We start from the raw sequence: 22,199 nt of genomic DNA, 5'->3' as shown, positions 1-22,199 counted from the left end.
TGGATTCAGAAATAAGAGAAAGGGGGTACATGAGCTAAAAAAGTGTGAGAACCACTGCTCTACAGCAGTGGTTCTTACACTTTTTACTTTTTTGGGACATGAAAATACAGGCTATACTTTTTATCATCAGAATATGTGTTAAACTAAAGCTACAGAATACACAAACATTTATTCATCTTATAAAGTACAATTGAATATGTCACAAAACTTAGAAATATACAAAACTTTACTCAATGAAAAATGTTTTGGTGTGAATGTGTAGCTACAAGTCCACAGCACTATGAACTACATGACCAGTATAAAAACATCAGAATTGAAAAATAATGTAAAAACTGTTTATTTTAATTGGGAGTTATAATATTTAATTTACTAAAATTGTCAATGTGTTTTTAAGCAGCGTGACTTGTATTTTAAAGTAAAATAAGGTTACTATACTGTAATATTTATTTATTTGTGTTTACAATGGGATTTTTTTTTGGGGGGGGACCCGACCCCTGCATCCCCCACTATGATTTGCGCCCCTGCCCCCTTTGTCCAACTACAACATTTTGCTCAGAATACTGTGAAAAAACAACAATAGAACACAATGATAGAATGAAAGTGGAATGAAAATTCATGAAACTAACAGAATTTAAACACAAATTTGATATAAATTGTTCATTGAGAGATTACTAAAAAAGTGTGCAGTGCAATACCAATTCCCTTATGTTGGAAATCTGTGGAAAAAATTCTGAATTTTGACGTTAAAGTCAGACTTCTCACTTTAAAGTTGGAATTCTGAGAAAAATGTCTGAATTCTGAATTTAAAGTCAGAATTCTTGTGGAAAAAAGTTATTATACTATGATTTTCATGGTCTGACCCAACTTATTAACTCAGTTCAACACAACAATTATTTTTTATAAACATTTTGTTTATTCATTTGTTCATTCATCGTTTTTTAATAAAAGTGTCTTCCTGCATTCAATGGAGAAAAGAGTAGAAAGAGAGGAGAGAGGAATGTTTTAAATCATCATGGGGGGGGGTATATTGTTCTAATGTTCGGTTTTCCTGGTAAACCACTGCCGGATTCTTTTCCATAGAGGTTTCTTTTTAGCGTGGCTGGACCTCTCTTCTTCTAATTCCACATGTTTGGCTTTCAGTAGGTTCTGTGTTGTGAGCAGGGCATTCTTCAGCATGGTCACCTTTTCTTTCACCTGCTCCTCCAGACTGCAGTAGGCCTGCTCCTTTGACGTCACCACTTCTAACATGTTGGCGTTCACCTCCAACAGTTGGTCGTGTTGATCACTTTGGGTTTTGAATTTCTCCTGCGCCTGCCTGAGATAGGCCCTCAGAAGGTCGTTTTTAATTTTCTGCTCATGGAACTCCTTTGTGGAAACATCGAGAGCCAGTTTGAGTTGGGCCAGGTCCCTGTCTAGTAATTCCATCTGGTACGTTCTCAAGGATGTCTTGTATCTCATCTCTTCACATGTGATACACCCTGGTGGTGCTAGGTCAGGTACCAGTGTGCAGCCTGGTTCACAAGGACTCACTGGTACGGTGGCTGGTGGATGGTTCACCTGTTCATCATCACCCTTGTCTCCAGGAGATGATGGTTGGTCTCCCTTAATCTTCTGCGTCTGAACCTTCTTCCTACGAGGTGGCTTTGGCAGGTGGAATGACGCCCCTCTGAATTTGTTAAATAAGGGCTCAGAATCCCCAAAGTCACTAAAAGTAACGTCCATCGCTGGTTTTTGATCCATTGTCAATGTTTCAAGAAACAAAAGCAAGAGAATGTTCAACAAATAATGTAGTTTTTAGAGCTGTGAGCTTTGAGCTGTGTGTGCTACTCTAGAAGAATCCAGGTACTTTCAAGTCATTTGGCTTTCATCTCCTGTGTTTGTTTTCATTTCTGTTGTCATGGTTACAATCAACACAACATTCTAAATGATGATTTGCTGCTGCTTTGCTAACAAACAATAAAATAATGAAATTAATTAAATCTAAACAGGGCTAAGAACCCCCCCAAAACACCAAAAAACACATAAATCAATAAAAACTCAGGTGAATTAAAAGCCAAGGATTAAAAGTGTATTTAAAGCAGGATTTGAAAGTCTTCAGTGCGGGGGCCTGTTAGACATTGGAGGGTAGCTTACTTTACAGCAGGGTTTCTCAAATGGGGGTACGTGTACCACTAGGGTTACACAATGGCACTTGTTAACAAACAATAAAATAATGAAATTAAAGAAATAAATTCATTCAGGAGCCACTAAATCTATTTTTTAACCAACGTGGGGTCGCCTGAAATTTCTGAAATATTTAATTAGTTTTTTGTAATTATTATTATTATTATTATTAAAACAACACACTCCTAAACAACTGTATTTCTATACTTTCACTTTGTGAATATAGTTAAACTAAAATGCAGTAAAAATAAATACATATCTGAGCTCAAACATGATTGAAAACTATCAAAATAGGGTTACGATCTAAAAAAGGTTGTTAACCACTGCATTAAATACTGTTTCTTTCCACTTATTTACTAAATTAGATTCTTTAAAATGTGTGTTTTCACTCGTTCATTTCATCATTATGTTTTATTGTTCTTTTTTTTAACAGTTTTCTATGCAAAATGATGTAGTCGAACAAAGGGGGTACTTGGATTCAGAAATAAGAGAAAGGGGGTACATGAGCTAAAAAAGTGTAAGAACCACTGCTCTACAGCAGTGGTTCTCACACTTTTTACTTTTTTGGGACATGAAAATACAGGCTATACTTTTTATCATCAGAATATGTGTTAAACTAAAGCTACAGAATACACAAACATTTATTCATCTTATAAAGTACAATTGAATATGTCACAAAACTTAGAAATATACAAAACTTTACTCAATGAAAAATGTTTTGGTGTGAATGTGTAGCTACAAGTCCACAGCACTATGAACTACATGACCAGTATAAAAACATCAGAATTGAAAAATAATGTAAAAACTGTTTATTTTAATTGGGAGTTATAATATTTAATTTACTAAAATTGTCAATGTGTTTTTAAGCAGCGTGATTTTTATTTTAAAGTAAAATAAGGTTACTATACTGTAATATTTATTTATTTGTGTTTACAATGGGATTTTTTTTGGGGGGGGACCCGACCCCTGCATCCCCCACTATGATTTGCGCCCCTGCCCCCTTTGTCCAACTACAACATTTTGCTCAGAATACTGTGAAAAAACAACAATAGAACACAATGATAGAATGAAAGTGGAATGAAAATTCATGAAACTAACAGAATTTAAACACAAATTTGATATAAATTGTTCATTGAGAGATTACTAAAAAAGTGTGCAGTGCAATACCAATTCCCTTATGTTGGAAATCTGTGGAAAAAATTCTGAATTTTGACGTTAAAGTCAGACTTCTCACTTTAAAGTTGGAATTCTGAGAAAAATGTCTGAATTCTGAATTTAAAGTCAGAATTCTTGTGGAAAAAAGTTATTATACTATGATTTTCATGGTCTGACCCAACTTATTAACTCAGTTCAACACAACAATTATTTTTTATAAACATTTTGTTTATTCATTTGTTCATTCATCGTTTTTTAATAAAAGTGTCTTCCTGCATTCAATGGAGAAAAGAGTAGAAAGAGAGGAGAGAGGAATGTTTTAAATCATCATGGGGGGGGTTATATTGTTCTAATGTTCGGTTTTCCTGGTAAACCACTGCCGGATTCTTTTCCATAGAGGTTTCTTTTTAGCGTGGCTGGACCTCTCTTCTTCTAATTCCACATGTTTGGCTTTCAGTAGGTTCTGTGTTGTGAGCAGGGCATTCTTCAGCATGGTCACCTTTTCTTTCACCTGCTCCTCCAGACTGCAGTAGGCCTGCTCCTTTGACGTCACCACTTCTAACATGTTGGCGTTCACCTCCAACAGTTGGTCGTGTTGATCACTTTGGGTTTTGAATTTCTCCTGCGCCTGCCTGAGATAGGCCCTCAGAAGGTCGTTTTTAATTTTCTGCTCATGGAACTCCTTTGTGGAAACATCTAGAGCCAGTTTGAGTTGGGCCAGGTCCCTGTCTAGTAATTCCATCTGGTACGTTCTCAAGGATGTCTTGTATCTCATCTCTTCACATGTGATACACCCTGGTGGTGCTATGTCAGGTACCAGTGTGCAGCCTGGTTCACAAGGACTCACTGGTACGGTGGCTGGTGGATGGTTCACCTGTTCATCATCACCCTTGTCTCCAGGAGATGATGGTTGGTCTCCCTTAATCTTCTGCGTCTGAACCTTCTTCCTACGAGGTGGCTTTGGCGGGTGGAATGACGCCCCTCTGAATTTGTTAAATAAGGGCTCAGAATCCCCAAAGTCACTAAAAGTAACGTCCATCGCTGGTTTTTGATCCATTGTCAATGTTTCAAGAAACAAAAGCAAGAGAATGTTCAACAAATAATGTAGTTTTTAGAGCTGTGAGCTTTGAGCTGTGTGTGCTACTCTAGAAGAATCCAGGTACTTTCAAGTCATTTGGCTTTCATCTCCTGTGTTTGTTTTCATTTATGTTGTCATGGTTACAATCAACACAACATTCTAAATGATGATTTGCTGCTGCTTTGCTAACAAACAATAAAATAATGAAATTAATTAAATCTAAACAGGGCTAAGAACCCCCCCAAAACACCAAAAAACACATAAATCAATAAAAACTCAGGTGAATTAAAAGCCAAGGATTAAAAGTGTATTTAAAGCAGGATTTGAAAGTCTTCAGTGCGGGGGCCTGTTAGACGTTGGAGGGTAGCTTACTTTACAGCAGGGTTTCTCAAATGGGGGTACGTGTACCACTAGGGTTACACAATGGCACTTGTTAACAAACAATAAAATAATGAAATTAAAGAAATAAATTCATTCAGGAGCCACTAAATCTATTTTTCAACCAACGTGGGGTCGCCTGAAATTTCTGAAATATTTAATTAGTTTTTTGTAATTATTATTATTATTATTATTAAAACAACACACTCCTAAACAACTGTATTTCTATACTTTCACTTTGTGAATATAGTTAAACTAAAATGCAGTAAAAATAAATACATATCTGAGCTCAAACATGATTGAAAACTATCAAAATAGGGTTACGATCTAAAAAAGGTTGTTAACCACTGCATTAAATACTGTTTCTTTCCACTTATTTACTAAATTAGATTCTTTAAAATGTGTGTTTTCACTCGTTCATTTCATCATTATGTTTTATTGTTGTTTTTTTTAACAGTTTTCTATGCAAAATGATGTAGTCGAACAAAGGGGGTACTTGGATTCAGAAATAAGAGAAAGGGGGTACATGAGCTAAAAAAGTGTGAGAACCACTGCTCTACAGCAGTGGTTCTTACACTTTTTACTTTTTTGGGACATGAAAATACAGGCTATACTTTTTATCATCAGAATATGTGTTAAACTAAAGCTACAGAATACACAAACATTTATTCATCTTATAAAGTACAATTGAATATGTCACAAAACTTAGAAATATACAAAACTTTACTCAATGAAAAATGTTTTGGTGTGAATGTGTAGCTACAAGTCCACAGCACTATGAACTACATGACCAGTATAAAAACATCAGAATTGAAAAATAATGTAAAAACTGTTTATTTTAATTGGGAGTTATAATATTTAATTTACTAAAATTGTCAATGTGTTTTTAAGCAGCGTGATTTTTATTTTAAAGTAAAATAAGGTTACTATACTGTAATATTTATTTATTTGTGTTTACAATGGGATTTTTTTTTGGGGGGGACCCGACCCCTGCATCCCCCACTATGATTTGCGCCCCTGCCCCCTTTGTCCAACTACAACATTTTGCTCAGAATACTGTGAAAAAACAACAATAGAACACAATGATAGAATGAAAGTGGAATGAAAATTCATGAAACTAACAGAATTTAAACACAAATTTGATATAAATTGTTCATTGAGAGATTACTAAAAAAAGTGTGCAGTGCAATACCAATTCCCTTATGTTGGAAATCTGTGGAAAAAATTCTGAATTTTGACGTTAAAGTCACACTTCTCACTTTAAAGTTGGAATTCTGAGAAAAATGTCTGAATTCTGAATTTAAAGTCAGAATTCTTGTGGAAAAAAGTTATTATACTATGATTTTCATGGTCTGACCCAACTTATTAACTCAGTTCAACACAACAATTATTTTTTATAAACATTTTGTTTATTCATTTGTTCATTCATCGTTTTTTAATAAAAGTGTCTTCCTGCATTCAATGGAGAAAAGAGTAGAAAGAGAGGAGAGAGGAATGTTTTAAATCATCATGGGGGGGGTTATATTGTTCTAATGTTCGGTTTTCCTGGTAAACCACTGCCGGATTCTTTTCCATAGAGGTTTCTTTTTAGCGTGGCTGGACCTCTCTTCTTCTAATTCCACATGTTTGGCTTTCAGTAGGTTCTGTGTTGTGAGCAGGGCATTCTTCAGCATGGTCACCTTTTCTTTCACCTGCTCCTCCAGACTGCAGTAGGCCTGCTCCTTTGACGTCACCACTTCTAACATGTTGGCGTTCACCTCCAACAGTTGGTCGTGTTGATCACTTTGGGTTTTGAATTTCTCCTGCGCCTGCCTGAGATAGGCCCTCAGAAGGTCGTTTTTGATTTTCTGCTCATGGAACTCCTTTGTGGAAACATCTAGAGCCAGTTTGAGTTGGGCCAGGTCCCTGTCTAGTAATTCCATCTGGTACGTTGTCAAGGATGTCTTGTATCTCATCTCTTCACATGTGATACACCCTGGTGGTGCTATGTCAGGTACCAGTGTGCAGCCTGGTTGACAAGGACTCACTGGTACGGTGGCTGGTGGATGGTTCACCTGTTCATCATCACCCTTGTCTCCAGGAGATGATGGTTGGTCTCCCTTAATCTTCTGCGTCTGAACCTTCTTCCTACGAGGTGGCTTTGGCGGGTGGAATGACGCCCCTCTGAATTTGTTAAATAAGGGCTCAGAATCCCCAAAGTCACTAAAAGTAACGTCCATCGCTGGTTTTTGATCCATTGTCAATGTTTCAAGAAACAAAAGCAAGAGAATGTTCAACAAATAATGTAGTTTTTAGAGCTGTGAGCTTTGAGCTGTGTGTGCTACTCTAGAAGAATCCAGGTACTTTCAAGTCATTTGGCTTTCATCTCCTGTGTTTGTTTTCATTTCTGTTGTCATGGTTACAATCAACACAACATTCTAAATGATGATTTGCTGCTGCTTTGCTAACAAACAATAAAATAATGAAATTAATTAAATCTAAACAGGGCTAAGAACCCCCCCAAAACACCAAAAAACACATAAATCAATAAAAACTCAGGTGAATTAAAAGCCAAGGATTAAAAGTGTATTTCAAGCAGGATTTGAAAGTCTTCAGTGCGGGGGCCTGTTAGACATTGGAGGCTAGCTTACTTTACAGCAGGGTTTCTCAAATGGGGGTACGTGTACCACTAGGGTTACACAATGGCACTTGTTAACAAACAATAAAATAATGAAATTAAAGAAATAAATTCATTCAGGAGCCACTAAATCTATTTTTCAACCTTTGTGGGGTCGCCTGAAATTTCTGAATAATATAATTATTTTTTTTGTAATTTTTATTATTATTAAAACAACACAATCTTAAACAACTGTATTTCTATACTTTCACTTTGTGAATATAGTTAAACTAAAATGCAGTAAAAAAAAAAAAAATGCAAATATGGGAAATGTATAGACCGATTTTTACCAAATTTGGTGGGTATGACCTTGGGTCATACCTGGGGCCGTATCTCAAAGTTTATTGCGATTGGTCAAAGTGGGTGTGGCTTAATTCAACATAACATAAAAATAAACACAATTTTATTTCAGCTGAATTATTATGTTGAGGGCTGTGAAATTTACAGGGTACATATAAGAGCACACATATAAAATGGGTGCAAACACATTTTGGCCTGTAACTTACACACTTTAAATCACATCTTCCAAAACTTCACATCCACCTGTTCACAGCAAATGGCACGTTGGCCTGTGTCCTGACGCTTGCCCCAAGCCCGTCATCCTTCGTGAGGAAATTCAATGGGCTCCGTGTAACCTGGGGGCCGAGTCGCGCGGGAAGGCTTGACCCCCTTTCATAACTGCTTGCGGTTTCTAGTTTATTTTGAAATGGAAAAAAAAAAAATTAGGATGGTTTATTTTTTATTATCAAATTAATTTATTAAATCTTATCTGACTTTGAACTCTGGTCATTTCAAGTTTTAAACTGTAATGCACAAAATAAAGCTCCATAGTAGGGGTGGGACGATACAATAAGCTAGGAAAAGAAAAAAAAAACAAAAAAGGAACAGCTTTTCAACTTATTTCATGTGTGCCCTGATTCCTTCAGAATAAAACACCATGTTGTGTTTTACTGCCAGACTGTCTTTTATTTTGAAGCCTGAGGACGTTTCGTCTGATGGATTTTTTACTGAGTCATGAGTCTGTTTGGTCTGAAAAAGTGACAGAGGTTTTCCTGATGGATGAATGGACTGATAGATGGATGAATGGATGGATGAAGGGTTGGACTGAATGGATAGATGGACTAAATGATGGATGGACTGATGGATGGATGTAAACACTAATTCAGTGATTGGCTGTTTTTTACTGAACTGTTGTAATCATTACAAATGCAGTTGTCATTGTTCTCCACTGACTGATTATTGTGAGTGAAAACATTTCTGTTGTTGTTGTTGTTGTTGCTGTTGTTGTTGTTGTTGTTGTTGTTGTTGTTGTTGTTGTTGTTGTCGTTGTTGTTGTTGTTGTTGTTGTTGTTGTGTCATTGTGTTGATGGATCACAGTAGAAAACAAAGAGAAAAGAGTCGTGAGTACTTAATCACAGAAACACTCACTTTTCCAGTTTTCCTGTGATGGATGAGTTTATTCTTTAAACCCAGTTCATGAACAGTTGAACTATGATGTGTCACAACAGCTGATTAATAACAAAACCATTTGTTGAAGTCAATTCAATTAATGGAAAAATGAGCAGAGAATTTAACGCACATTTAAACGTGTTAGTGCTGCTGATTTCTACCAGTGCCGTGTTTTATATGAGCATTATCACAGGAAAGAACAAAGGCTTTGTGTCTAGTTTGTGTGTATTTTGTGTTTTTGTCGTCGTCACCTTTGTCTTTGGGGTCATTTTGTTCATTCTCGTTGCTGTTTTGTGTCTTTTGAGTCAGTTTTTGTATTTCACTGTAAATATGTGTTTTTTTGTGAATTTTTGCAGTAACTTTGTTTGTCTTTGGAGGCATTTTGTGTTTTTTTTTTTCTTGTTGTTTTGTGTGTTTTGTTATTTTGTGTATACTTGTGGTCGTTGTGTGTTTTTTTGTTTGTTGTTGCCATTGGAGACACTGTATTTTTCTTGCTGTTTTGTGTGTTTTTAAAAATAATTTTGTGCACACTTGTTTTTTTTGTTGCTGTTTTGTGTATTTTTACAGTCATCTTGTTTGTATTTTTAGGCCTTTTGTGTGTTTTTCAGCAAAAAATTGTGCATTTGTAATAGTCTTTTTTTTTTTTTTGTTTTTTTTTTTAATGTGTTTTATGTGTTTATGGAGTCATCTTGTGTTTTTTATTATTATTATTTTATCTATTTTTCTGTCATTTTGTTTATTTTTTGAGTTATTTTGTGTGCATTTGCACCCACTGTGCATTTTATTTTATGTGTTTTGTGGATTTTTGATATTTTGTTTGTTTTGTGTATTTTCAGACGTAGCCCAGTACATAGCCCAGTGGCAGACGTAGCCCAGTATGTAGCCCAGTGGAAGTCGTGGCCCAGTGGCAGACATAGCCCAGTAGGGCGTGTCAGACAGCCGGGTGGCGTGCTGAGTCAGAACAGGAAGTGACAGGTGGAGGTGCACCGTGCTGTGGTGACAGGTGGTCTCTCACAACTTAATTACATCCACTCATTCAGGACATCATTGGTGTAATGTGCATTAATGCCAGGGCTGGATGTGAGGGAACTTGGCTGTGTGTGCTTTTATTTTGAAAGGTTTTTTTTAGACTGCATTGGTATTGAGGAGACGTGTCAATCAGGTTCAGTCCAGCTGCTCAAAGGAAGGTTTTTCTTTGTAATTCAAAATCTTACTTTATAATTTTGTAAACATTCACCAGCACTTTGTTGTTTAGTTTTTTTGGTCCTAATTTTAACCCCGTCTCTCTCTCTCTCTCTCTCTCTCTCTCTCTCTCTCTCTCTCGCTCTCTACAGTATGAGTTCAAGGTGAAAAACATCAAGAAGAAGAAAGTCCACATCGTGGTGTCAGTGGAAGGAGTGAAGGTCACACTGAGGAAGAAGAAAAAAGTAAATAGCCGTTATATTTTTGACTCTGTCATGTTTGACCCGTAAATATGTTCATTATTAAGTGTCTTTCAAATTAAAAGCTGACGTCGACATAACCATTTGAAGCCTCAGATTTCCCACGATCGCAGAAAACAGAAAAAATAAACTGAAGGCAATAATGAATCATTTACCAAGTGAAAGACGGATGAAATAAAGCAGATAAAAAAACTGTTGACGTAGAATTTAGCCAGTTAAATTATACATTTTCATCTTGAACTTCTATTTAAAAATCTCTCCTTGGGAATAAAACTCTTTTTCTGATTCTGAAAGTAACACATTTTGTTACAGGTTTCCTGTGTGTAATACAATTTATTGTAATTTGTGACTAATCATTGAAAATTGTGGTAATTATTAGTCACTTCAACATTTAATTGTTTTCACAAAACAAGTTTTTGTCAAAATAACAATATTTCAGAATGTAAAACTTTTACTTCTGTTTTGTTCAGAATTTTTATGACAAACTACACACACATTGAAAATGTATTTAATTATACTGTCAACGCTACAAAACTACAACTCCAACTCCCATGATGCACCTCTTTCGTGATGAATGAAATGATCAAAGTAAATGTACCACCGAGTGTTTAATTTAGCGATAATCATTTTATGATCACGAGTAGCTCAGATTTAGTTTTTTTTATATTTGAGGAAGTGAAAGTACAGAAAACAGTTGTTTAAGATTGTGTCATGTTTTAATTTGAAAAATCATTTTATGAAAACAATTTAATAAATAAAAATGTATTATATTTAATCAGTACTTCATTTTGTATGTTTCTTTGAGGCATTTTGTGTATTTTTGTATATCTAGTCATCTTTGCAACTTTTGGTTAATTTTGTGTATTTCTGTTCACATTTTTTATCTTTTTTGTGTTTTTTCCTTAATTATGTATCTTTTTTTAACATCATTTTGTCTATTTTTGTTGTCAATTCATACGTTACACTCTGTTATTTTTTAGTATATCTCGTCATCTTTGCAAGTTTTGGTTAATTTTGTGTATTTCTGTTCACATTTTATATCTTTTTTGTGTTTTTTTCCTTAATTTTGTATGTTTTTTTTTAAATTTTATGTATTTTTTGTGTTTTTTCCTTAATTTTGTATGTTTGTTTTACATCATTTTGTGTATTTTTGTTGTCAATTCATACATTACTCTGTTATTTTTGTGTAGTTTTAGTCATCCTGTGAAACCTTTGGGTTTCTGTTCACATTTTAGATTTCTTTTGTGTTATTTTTGTGTATGTTTGTTGTCCTTTTATTTATTTTTCAGTTTTAGTTTTCATTTTGTAAATGTATCTTCTATTTTTGTGTTTTTGTATTGTGTGTGTTTCTTTTAATTGTTTTGTTCATTTACTTTGGAGGCCACACAAAATGAGACCCGTTGCCCATGTCTAAGCTCAAGGTGATAAAATGAACTATATATATATATATATATATATATATATATATATATATATATATATACATATATATATATATATATATATATTTTAATCAGTTATAACCTCATTTCAAAACTGAAAAACACCGATTTAGTGAGTAAAGGACATCTCTTATGTGACGTGTAATTTACCTTCACATCTAAATATGTTGCAGTAGCAGGTCTGGTGTCCGGTAAACATGTACAAAAGGTGAAACCAGCTGTAATTGGACGACTGGAGGAAATCATGTGATCAGTATTCTGTCCACAGACGTCCGTTGTTGTTGATGTAAACAAAGAGCAGTAAAGACGTCACACTAACTCTATTCTCTCGTTTATTTTGACATTTTGCCCTGAAAACTGAAATGTCACGTTGGGAAGCGGAATAGCAGAGCAGAGAACGAGTGGCACAGCCAGTGATTGACTAACAGAGTTAACAAAGCGCTCAGCGAGACGGAAATCAATATGAATAATTCCTGCATGTGTGTCTGTTGACATTTCACCGTGACATTAACCTGAAAGGTGCGATTGATCTACAGCAGAATTAAGAAGGAAAAGTCAAACTGTACCAACGCATGCAGACTTTTAAAAGTCTTAAAGGGACAAAGACATCTCAGTTAAAACTTACACAGGATCTTAAGATGAAGGAGATTTAGGAATTTACAAAAATATCAACTTTTGACAGGAATTATTGATTTGAATTAACTGGAAATTGGGAGTAACTTTTAAATAACTGATAGTGATGTTTTAGATGATGCTGAAATATATTTTGCCAACTTCATTTAGCATTACCCTGTTAATGGCCAACCTTCAATAAACCCTTGATGATTTCCCATTATTTCCTGTAAAAATTAATGGAAAGTTTGTAACTTACTAACTAACCCTGTTTTAAATTTATTTATTTATTTATTTATTTATTTATTTATTTATTTATTTATTTATTTATTATTTATTTATTTGATTATTTATTTGATTATTTATTTATTTAATTTTATAATATTTTTTTAAATGTATTATTTTAATTTGTATTATTTAGGATATGGTTTCCAACTTGGAAAATTCCCAGAACACTGCAACCCTGGTTAAATGTTTTTTTTTTTTTTTTTAATTTGTTTATTTATTTATTTTTTTATTTTTTTATTTATTTATTTGATTATTTATTTGATTATTTATTTATTTAATTTTATAATATTTTTTTAAATGTATTATTTTAATTTGTATTATTTAGGATATGGTTTCCAACTTGGAAAATTCCCAGAACACTGCAACCCTGGTTAAATGTTTTTTTTTTTTTTTTTTTAATTTGTTTATTTATTTATTTTTTTTATTTTAAATATTTATGTTAGGGTTAAGGTATTATTTAAGAGTTATTTAAAATTACTCAAATGTTCTGGTTATTTCCATAAAATCATTTCTATGAAAATTTTTATTTATATATAAATAGTTTGGAAGCTATTTCATCATAGACTCTCTAACATTTAAAGTGTTCAGCCTGATATGACATCAACATGATATGTGAACGCCGATTGGCTGAAATCTCCAAAATGGCCACGCCCACCTATAAAGGGATATTACATGTGTTTGAGGCTAAAAGTTGATCTAAATGACTCATTTCTGACATTATTTGATCATCTAAAGTATATTCATGTGATGTGTTGGTGTCGCGTAAAGTTCTCATGCTTCAGCAGTTTCTTGAGTTATTATTTTCTTTATTGTTTCTGCAGAAAAAGGAGTGGACATGGGATGAGAGCAAGATGATCGTGATGCAGGATCCCATTTACAGGTAAGATCCCTGTTGTAGATTAAAGAACTTTAATCCTCACTTGATTAAAAACAATATTGTGACACGTTTTGCTGTGAAACACATGAAATGAGTGTGTGAAAGTGACTGCGGCGAGTACTGATGCATGTCTTTGTTGTTTATGGCTTATATTTTATGGATTTATTTGTTGCCAACGAGTAGATAAAGATGTCAGCGTTACTTTGTAAGATTAGAAAGCAACTTGGCTTAAATAAACACAGCAAACAGGAGCTTCAAAAGTGATAAAAGTTTCATTTTACAGATTTGGGAAGTAGTTAAATGGACTACTTGGTGAAATAAGTGGCGCTGTTATTCAGTAATAATCCCATTTATTTACTTTTTTGTCTCAATTATTTAACATCTTCAGTTAGCATGCTAGTCAGTTGTTAGCCTCTAAGTATGGTAGCTTCTCCACTTTTGTATTCCAGCTTGATGTTGTGCACAGAGATAAGAATGTTTCCAGCTCCAGATGTTGATGCATTTTCTTCACATTTGCTCTTGACAAATGGTTTTTATCGTCACATATTATCGCGCTGCGCCCGCTGGAGCAAAGCTAATATGTGTGCGGTGCTGCGTTCAGGGACTTTTCTGTCAAAGGATGACAAATGCTCCATTGTGGATTGTGGAAAAAAGAAAAGCAAAAAAAAAACCCACAAAACATCAAAGCACAATTTGTTACACAATTAGCCTTTAAGTTAATCCAATGACTGCAGACTCAGCTAAACAACACGGTTAGTTAGCCATGACGCAGCAGGATAATTCCAGCAACTTCATTTTGTCTTCTTTTTTGAAACAATATGTTATAATGGATCCTTCACTGTTTCTACAAATGTGGCCTAAAATCTTTGAAATGTCTTTATTAGATGATCTGTACCTCATAAAAAGCATTATTATGATCTGTACCTAATAAAAAGTATTATTATGATCTGTACCTAATAAAAAGCATTATTATGCACCATATTTGTTTTATTAACTAATAAAAATGGGACAATGAAGCAGAGAAGAAGAGCTCTCCTACGGGACGTTTACTCTCCCTTAAACAGTGTGCTGACACGCTCTGGTGGCTGAAGTTAGCGAGTAATCAGGGACTGTTGAAGTCACAAACCCCAAAGGACTTCTGTCCTCAGGTGTCTTCAACTGTCTGTGATTTACTCACTAACTTCCGCCACCAGACCATGTCAGCGCACTGTTTAAGGGAGAGTAAAGTTCCCCTTAAAAGAGCTCGTCCTCTCTGCTTCGTTGTCTACTATCAATCCACAGAGTTTATTTTTTGGGTCACGACTGTTTTTATCCTCTTCAAAGTAAATTTCCTGAAAAAACGAAAGGCAAAATAAATTAGCACAATAACAATCCACTCATGTCAATCACACGTGGGTTAAACATGCAGTGCAGACGCCCTCGAGGATTCAACTGCGCCCCTTTTATAACCTTCAAATTGAAAGCACAAACACTTTTATTGCCATGGATCACAGCACCCGCCACTTCTTCTGATATAATCAGCGTGCACTTTGTGTGTGCACGTGAACTAAGAATGAAGGAAGTGTTGGGACGTGACGGGCTGTGGGAAAGCTCTACCATCAGGTGTGTGATCAGAGCGCGTGGCTGATGATAGTGATCTTTTTTTTCAACCATCATTATTACAGACGTGTCATGGGAATGGAATGTGAGTGTTGATATTTTGAACCCTTTTCATGTCGTTGTGTGTATTTTTCTGTAAATTTGTTGCTTTTTATGTGTATTTTTGTTGTCCTTTTGTGTATATTTTTCTGTGATTTTGTGTATTTTGTTATCATTTTGTGTAATTTGCTTTTGATTTCTTATTCGTGTGTGTTTGTTCTTTTTGTGTTTTTGTTGTACTGTGTGTATTTTTCTGCAGATTTGTATTTGTTTGTGTGTATTTTGTTGTTCTGTGTGTGCGTGTGAATTCATACCATGATTTGGCTAAAGAATGACTTTGCATGGTTTGATTATCAGTTCTATTTTGAAAGGCACAGGATTTGTCATCCTTCAGCTTCAGAAGAAGTGCGTCCCAGATCCCAGTGAGCTGCTTTGGAAATGTTTCTGTCAGAAAAAGACAGATCACGCCCAGCTGTCGGTGTGAGCATCTCAAAGCCCCACAATCCACAGAGATTTGCTGGGATTGAGTTGGTTCAGTTTATTCTGCCCACCTGAGGCACCGTGCACACTTCTATATCAATATGAGCATGGTCACAGAAGCAGAAAAAAACATAGAGTGTGATCCATCACTCGCTGTCACCCTGACGACTGCTCTTTGTTCAGAGGTAAATGTTCAAACTCACTTCTCTTCATTGATCGATCAATGTTTTAATGTCAAAACTCTACAGTGGACAAGGAAAGGCTTTTAGAGAGCAACACGGATTGAATAAATGACTCAATACATTGTTCTACTCCATAAAGTCAGTGAAATGATGGTCCACTAATTATTTATCTGAATAATATCTACTGCTTTAGGTTTATTATTATTTGTGCCATAGTATATAGTCCTGTATAATCCTGTATTCCTTTAATCACTAATAAAAAAAAAATGGGTTAAAAATGAACAGAAATGGTGGAAAATGTAGTAAAATGGGATTTTGAAAACCACAGAAATTGGTTAAAACAGACAGAAAAAGTTCAAAGTGTTAATACTGGGAAAAATTCTGGTCATTCAAGGGACTCAAAAAAAACATACGGAATTGTACAAAAATACATAAAATTGCTCCAACTCATACAAAACATCAACAGAAATGAACAAAAAACACGTAAAATAACATGATGAATACAGAAAAGACAACAAAAATGCACAAGAACACTGGAACAACACACAAAATGACAGAAAATACACACAGATGAATGAAAATAAAACAAAAATACATGAAAAAAGACAACAAAAATGCACATTAATTAAAAAACTGTAGAAAATGGCAGAAAAATAAGAGGGATTTTAAAACCCACAGAAATTGGTTAAAAGTTGCAACTTGTGAGTAATAGAAAATGTAGGAAAAGTTAGTTTAAACTGGCAAATAATGGGCATGACAAATCGTGAATGGGATTAAATTAGCAAAACAATTGGCAAAACAAATACGGTGAAAAGAGGTTAAAAGTGACAATAACTGACCAAATGTGACATTAGGTGGAAAAAGTGGTGGAAAGGGTTGAAAATGTGTGGAAAGTGGAAAAATTGTGCAGAAAAGGCATTGAAATTTGATGGAGAAGTGGCAGAAATGTGAGAAATGTATCAAAAATACATTAAAGATGCAAAAATATGGCAAGAAAAAGCGATGAAAATAGGTTAAAATATGGCAAGTTTGGTGTAGTTGCACAAAAACGGTTTAAAAAAAAAAGCAAAAAATTGGCTGAAAATTTAAATAAAAATCATACTGAAAATAAAAAAGAAGAAATTATCCAAGAACTTAAAATATTCCCAGGGCTAACTGAATAAATTCAGCTCACTGCTCTCCGAGTTACTCGAAGCTGCCTCTAAAGGGTTTCACTCACTTGTTATTAAAGGCATCTTAATGAAGCGTTAATCATGTGTTCGCCCCCTGGTGGTTGGCTGACGACTGAGTTGAGAAAGTGCCTGATCAGATATGCAGCAGAGCCTGCATTTTAAATGTAAATATTGATGAGGATCAGGTTAATTTAATCGTGGCATCCAAAATCATAATCACGATTAGAATTTGATTAATTGTGCAGCTCTAAAGACTGAGTCGTGCGTTTACAGCTGCTGCCCTTTGAGCTAATTGCATGAATATTCCTGAGCCTCATCAACTTTGATCTGCTTCATTAACTTTGTTTGTGGTTGTATTGTCATTGGTGGGAAAGCTGACCTATCACGCACTGTTAATAATGTATGATGACGAGCTAAAACACACGTTGTTTTGGTTTCGACATAAATCTTGGACGTTTTAACGTGTCGATCCAAATGCACATTTAATTTCTCTCGTGGTGAGCATCCATGTGGTTTCAGTCAAGCTCCCACAGACATTTAATACTCGTCTTTGACTGAAAGTTGTTAAAACTGGGAGTAAAAAGCGATTAAAATGTAGGGCTTAAAAGTCCAGTGTTATGCTATTTTTCACACATCTCCATTTGTTCGAAGAACCGCAACAACATAGTATTTAAGTTTTATTTTCCCAAACTCGCTGGTTTTCTGGAGTTATAAGCTTCTGAAAAGTCACTTTCAGAGCACTCCTAAAAACAGGCTGTTTTTTGGGCCTTTTTGCATATGCATGAGTGGGCGTAAATACACGCACTTCTCTGTGTTTATCACAGCAGCATCAGTAAACTATTAAAAGTTTTCTTTCTCCTCACCTCTACTGACAGCATAAATAGTCCATTTCAGACAGTAGTCTAATATTTTGTCCAATCGCTGCATCGCATTGTGTCACAAACACGTCAGATCGTCCCATAAAGGCGATATACAAGGTGGTGTAACGGCTACTAAAAGTGAAACTGCGACTGAATGTAAAGATATTAACTGTGATATCAACCTGCTTTCACTATGTTTGTTTTACCTGTGAGGTAGTCTGAGTGGGAGGAGCTCACATTCTTAAGTAAGGTAGGAGGAGCCAGGATTGTCAGGAGGTGGAGTTTCCACGATGTGATGTCACAATGCGAGAAAAATCCCACTGGCCCGTTTGTAGCTGACTTTTTACCAAATGTGGAATAACAAGGGAGGGAGGAAACAGACCTTTTTATACTTTGTCCCTCTGAATGAGGCTAAATTAATGTATATTACTGTAGAAAAACCATTATAAAGGGAATGTTTCATAATACTGCCCCTTTAAAGTGAACTTGTGTGTGTAAATGTGTGGCCTGAACTGAACAGTGTTGTACCTGTGACTGATGAGGGGCGGTCTGCGTGCTGACAGGAAGTTATGATGGTTACAGATTAAACATCTTCTGTCCCCTTCAGTTATGAGATGAAAACAATCATCTGCTGAAACCATATTAAAAACTCCCCTTTTTTCATTTCCACCTGCACTCCCGACCAGCAGCTGAAAGTAAAGCATATAATGTGAATACAGTATAGGATTTTTATCATTTCAGCACACTTTCCTTTGGTTTGGTGATTTCCCCGTGGAGGTAAATAATAAATATGGTGCTAATGTGACCTTTCTGCTTCAGCTTTGAAGAAAGCTTTATAAGACGTGATGGGAACTTGTCCCATGTGACCCTAACTCTGATGCTCCGTGGATGACTCATTTGGGAGCATTCAGCAGAGCCTTCTGCATATTTATTTATTCTTTTGTGGATTTATTTTCATCTTCAGCTGCTTTCGAGTCATAGTTGCTGGTTTTTTGTTATCTGAGTTTTTAGCAAAAAAACCTCCTAAGCATTAGCAGCACTGCTAGCATTGAGGGGGGTATAATTCTTTGTACGCTAATGCAATTACGTACATATCTCTCACGCCTTTTTATCCCATCCAGACTCCTGAAATGCCCACCGTGCATAAATAGACCCAACGCACCATTAATCTGGGCGCACGGTGGCTTAGTGGTTAGCACGTCTGGACTTGGGTGCTTTCTGTGTGGAGTTTGCATGTTCTCCCCGTGCTGCGTGGGTTTCCTCCGGGTACTCCGGCTTCCTCCCACAATCCAAAAACATGACGTAAGGTTGATTGGAGTCTCTAAATTGCCCATAGGAGTGAATGAGAGAGTGAATGGTTGTCTGTGTCTGTGTTGCCCTGTGATGGACTGGCGCCCTGTCCAGTGTGTTCCCCCGCCCAGCGCCCTATGAGAGCCGGATATTGGCACCGGCAGACCCCCGCGACCCTGTTATACGGGAATAAGTGGGTATGAAAATGGATGGATGGATGGATGGATGGCACCATTAATCTCTTTTTATAACCCAACTTTACGTCTTCTGCTTATTGGTAATTAGGAATGTTACGAAATCTTGCGATGTAACAAAACGGCGATAGAAAAATGAAATGGTGCGCAAAATAAAATCAAGTAAAAAGAAAAAGTTTGAAGAACGCAATGACATTTGTCCCTCTTGCTTCCCGTAGCGGCTTACACACTGCAGTGTTTACAAGATGGAGGACAACGTTGAGATAACGTAGTGTGTTGTGATGCGCCAAAAAAAACACATGATTGAATCACACACAGGCTTAAACATTGGTGCAGTACTGAAACAGGAGTTATTGAATGGAAAGTCCTGAAACTCAAGGTTTCTAAACTTTCATGTTACGGAAATGAGAAATAATAATAAAAACTGTTAAATTAGTACATTCTTTATTTGTGTGTTTCCGTTCCAGTTTTCCGCAAAACTAAAGCGATATTTCTAAATGTCCATAAAGTATAATTGTGCTTTAAACGCGTTTCCATTGAAGGTTGTTGTGGAGCCTCGAAACTCCCGTGAAATCCTGCAAGACATCTTTGTGGACGCTCCAAACCTCCTTAGAACACTCTGCGTTCCTTTGTGGTTTCACGTCTAATGTGGCGCTAATTATTTTTACGTATAATGCAAAGAAACGTCTCGGTTTCCTCTTCTGTCCACACGTACCGCGCCATGTTTTCTCAGAAAGCGTAAAAACTTGTAAGCAATATTTGAGCGTTTTTTTTTGTTTTTGTTTTTTCATTCAATTCAGGCGTTTCCATCACCAGTTTTTATTGACATATTTAGATTTTCCTCATTTCCACGAGTAATGAAACACAGCTAGTGTCTCCAACTTTTACAGTCAAATAGTTTATCATCAACAAACATTTGTTACACATTTGTTACTCTTCATTGGGATTTTTTTCCCATTATTTTTCATATCGTATCGTGAATATTTCGTATTGTGAGCCATATATTGTATTTTGTATCGTATCGTGAGTTGACTATTTTGTTACACCCCTATTAGTAATACATAAAACACAAAGGGTGTGTTGTCGGGTAAATTTGACAAAAACTAAATATGTTGGTATGTTGAGCTAAAAAAAAACAAAAAAAAGAGGGATTTTTCATTTTTTTTACACACAAAAAAACCTAAGAATACAGCTAGATCAGATAATGCTGTAGGTCTGTATATTCTTGGAGAGCGTTCCTTTAATATGCGGTTGTGACTTCTGTACACTTCACAGTGGTAATTACTGACATCCTCTGGGTCGCCCCCCCCTCGCGTCCATCGTCCCCCTCCCATCATGTGAAGTGTTGTTACTCTGCTTGTTCAAACTCTCACCATTAAAGCCAATCTTTTGATTCGCTCTCAGAAACTCCCTGATTGTGTGATATGAGAAAACAACCTCCTGTATCAAGAGCACACACACACACACACACGCACACACACACACACACACACACACACACACACACACACTTTCCTTTCATGTCTCGCTTTGATGTTAATTAGACAGACTTGGGCAACCTAAAAAAAGTTCTTATTAACCTTATTCTTTCCAGTTTAATCTCCTGCCAGGCCTTAGTGCTGTGAGTTCAGGGGATGTCCAATCACATTTAATGGAAAATCCCAAAATAACAAGTGCTCGCAAATGAAAAGAAAACATTTAAACTTCTCATGTAATAAATAACACATTATCTCTCACACACCTAAAACCACTTCTATCCAGGAAGTTTACTATTATTTGTGCCATAGTATATAGTCATCTTAAAGATGTAAATTATTGATTTAATCAGAAATAAGATGGGTGAAAAGTGACCAAAAATGGTGTAAAAGGAGGTGAAATGGGATTTTAAAAACCACAACAATTGGTTAAGGGTTGCAAACATAGACAAGTGGCAATAAACGGATAGAAAAAGTTGTTAAAAAAAAGGGTTCAAAGTGTCAATATTAGAACAATTGGTTTTAAACTGACAAATAATGGGCATGACAAATTGTGAATGTGGTTGAATTGGCAAATATAAGCACAAAATATGGTGAAAAGAGGTTAAAAGGGACAATAATGGGTCAACATAGGTGGGAAAAGTGGAGGAAAAGGTCTTTAACGTGAAAAAAATGGCAGAAATTAGAGTAATGGAAAAAGAAAAAGTTATGGTGTATACATTTTCATTACAGGTACCCTTTTAGCTTGTGACTTTAATTATATGAGGCTATGCTAAAACATATCAGCACAGTCTGTGTGTTTAAATGTGGTTTCCTAGTTTGTAAGCATGTCTTTTCTACGCTAGTTCTGTTTCCCTTTTGACAAAATAGTTCTTGTTTAAAAAAAAAAAAAAATAAACCAAGTCATGCACAGCCAAGTAATCTTGTGCACACACCCAGACCAAAAAGGTCCCCATGCTTTTTTCTGGCCCTGCTTTCCAAATCATGAGGAAAACAAGCTTGGCTGGACTTCATCATCAGCAGTCTCCACACAGCGTGGCGTGATTCATCGCCGGCCAGCTGAAAAAGAAGCGCCGCGCAAATAAAACATCAGTGAAACACCGACACAGGCTTCTGCAGCTTTGTTTTGTTCAGGGCAGGGTCATGTATTATTCCTCTAAGCACCGCTCTGCTGTGGCATTTCTCATTCTATCACAGTGGCCAGTGGAACCTCAGCGTGCGTGAGGTTTATTGTTTGACTCCAGAAGGTTTTTGCATTTCTAACTTCTCCATTTCTGTGAGTTCTGACACACGGTGAAAGTAAATCCCTCAGCGAGCGCCACATGTGCTGCATACACGTTTGATTAGAACCATATTCACTAGTTTTTG

The 22,199-nt window shown here is 35.8% G+C and overlaps 1 protein-coding gene across 3 annotated transcripts in view; it reads left to right on the top strand.

The window, feature by feature from the left end:
- The window catches only part of LOC114462331 (carboxyl-terminal PDZ ligand of neuronal nitric oxide synthase protein-like), a 165,346-nt gene that overhangs the window by 74,364 nt on the left and 68,783 nt on the right, over nt 1–22,199 (top strand). For all 3 annotated transcript variants that reach the window (XM_028445094.1, XM_028445093.1, XM_028445092.1), the window contains exons 3-4: nt 10,214–10,306; nt 13,485–13,543. In XM_028445094.1, coding sequence (XP_028300895.1) covers nt 10,214–10,306; nt 13,485–13,543 — 152 coding nt within the window. The remainder of the gene's footprint in view (nt 1–10,213; nt 10,307–13,484; nt 13,544–22,199) is intronic.

Source organism: Gouania willdenowi, chromosome 4 (assembly GCF_900634775.1).
Source record: "Gouania willdenowi chromosome 4, fGouWil2.1, whole genome shotgun sequence".
NCBI lineage: Eukaryota > Metazoa > Chordata > Actinopteri > Blenniiformes > Gobiesocidae > Gouania > Gouania willdenowi.
Note: the sequence above shows the minus strand (reverse complement) of the source record. Positions and strands in the feature narration are given on the sequence as shown.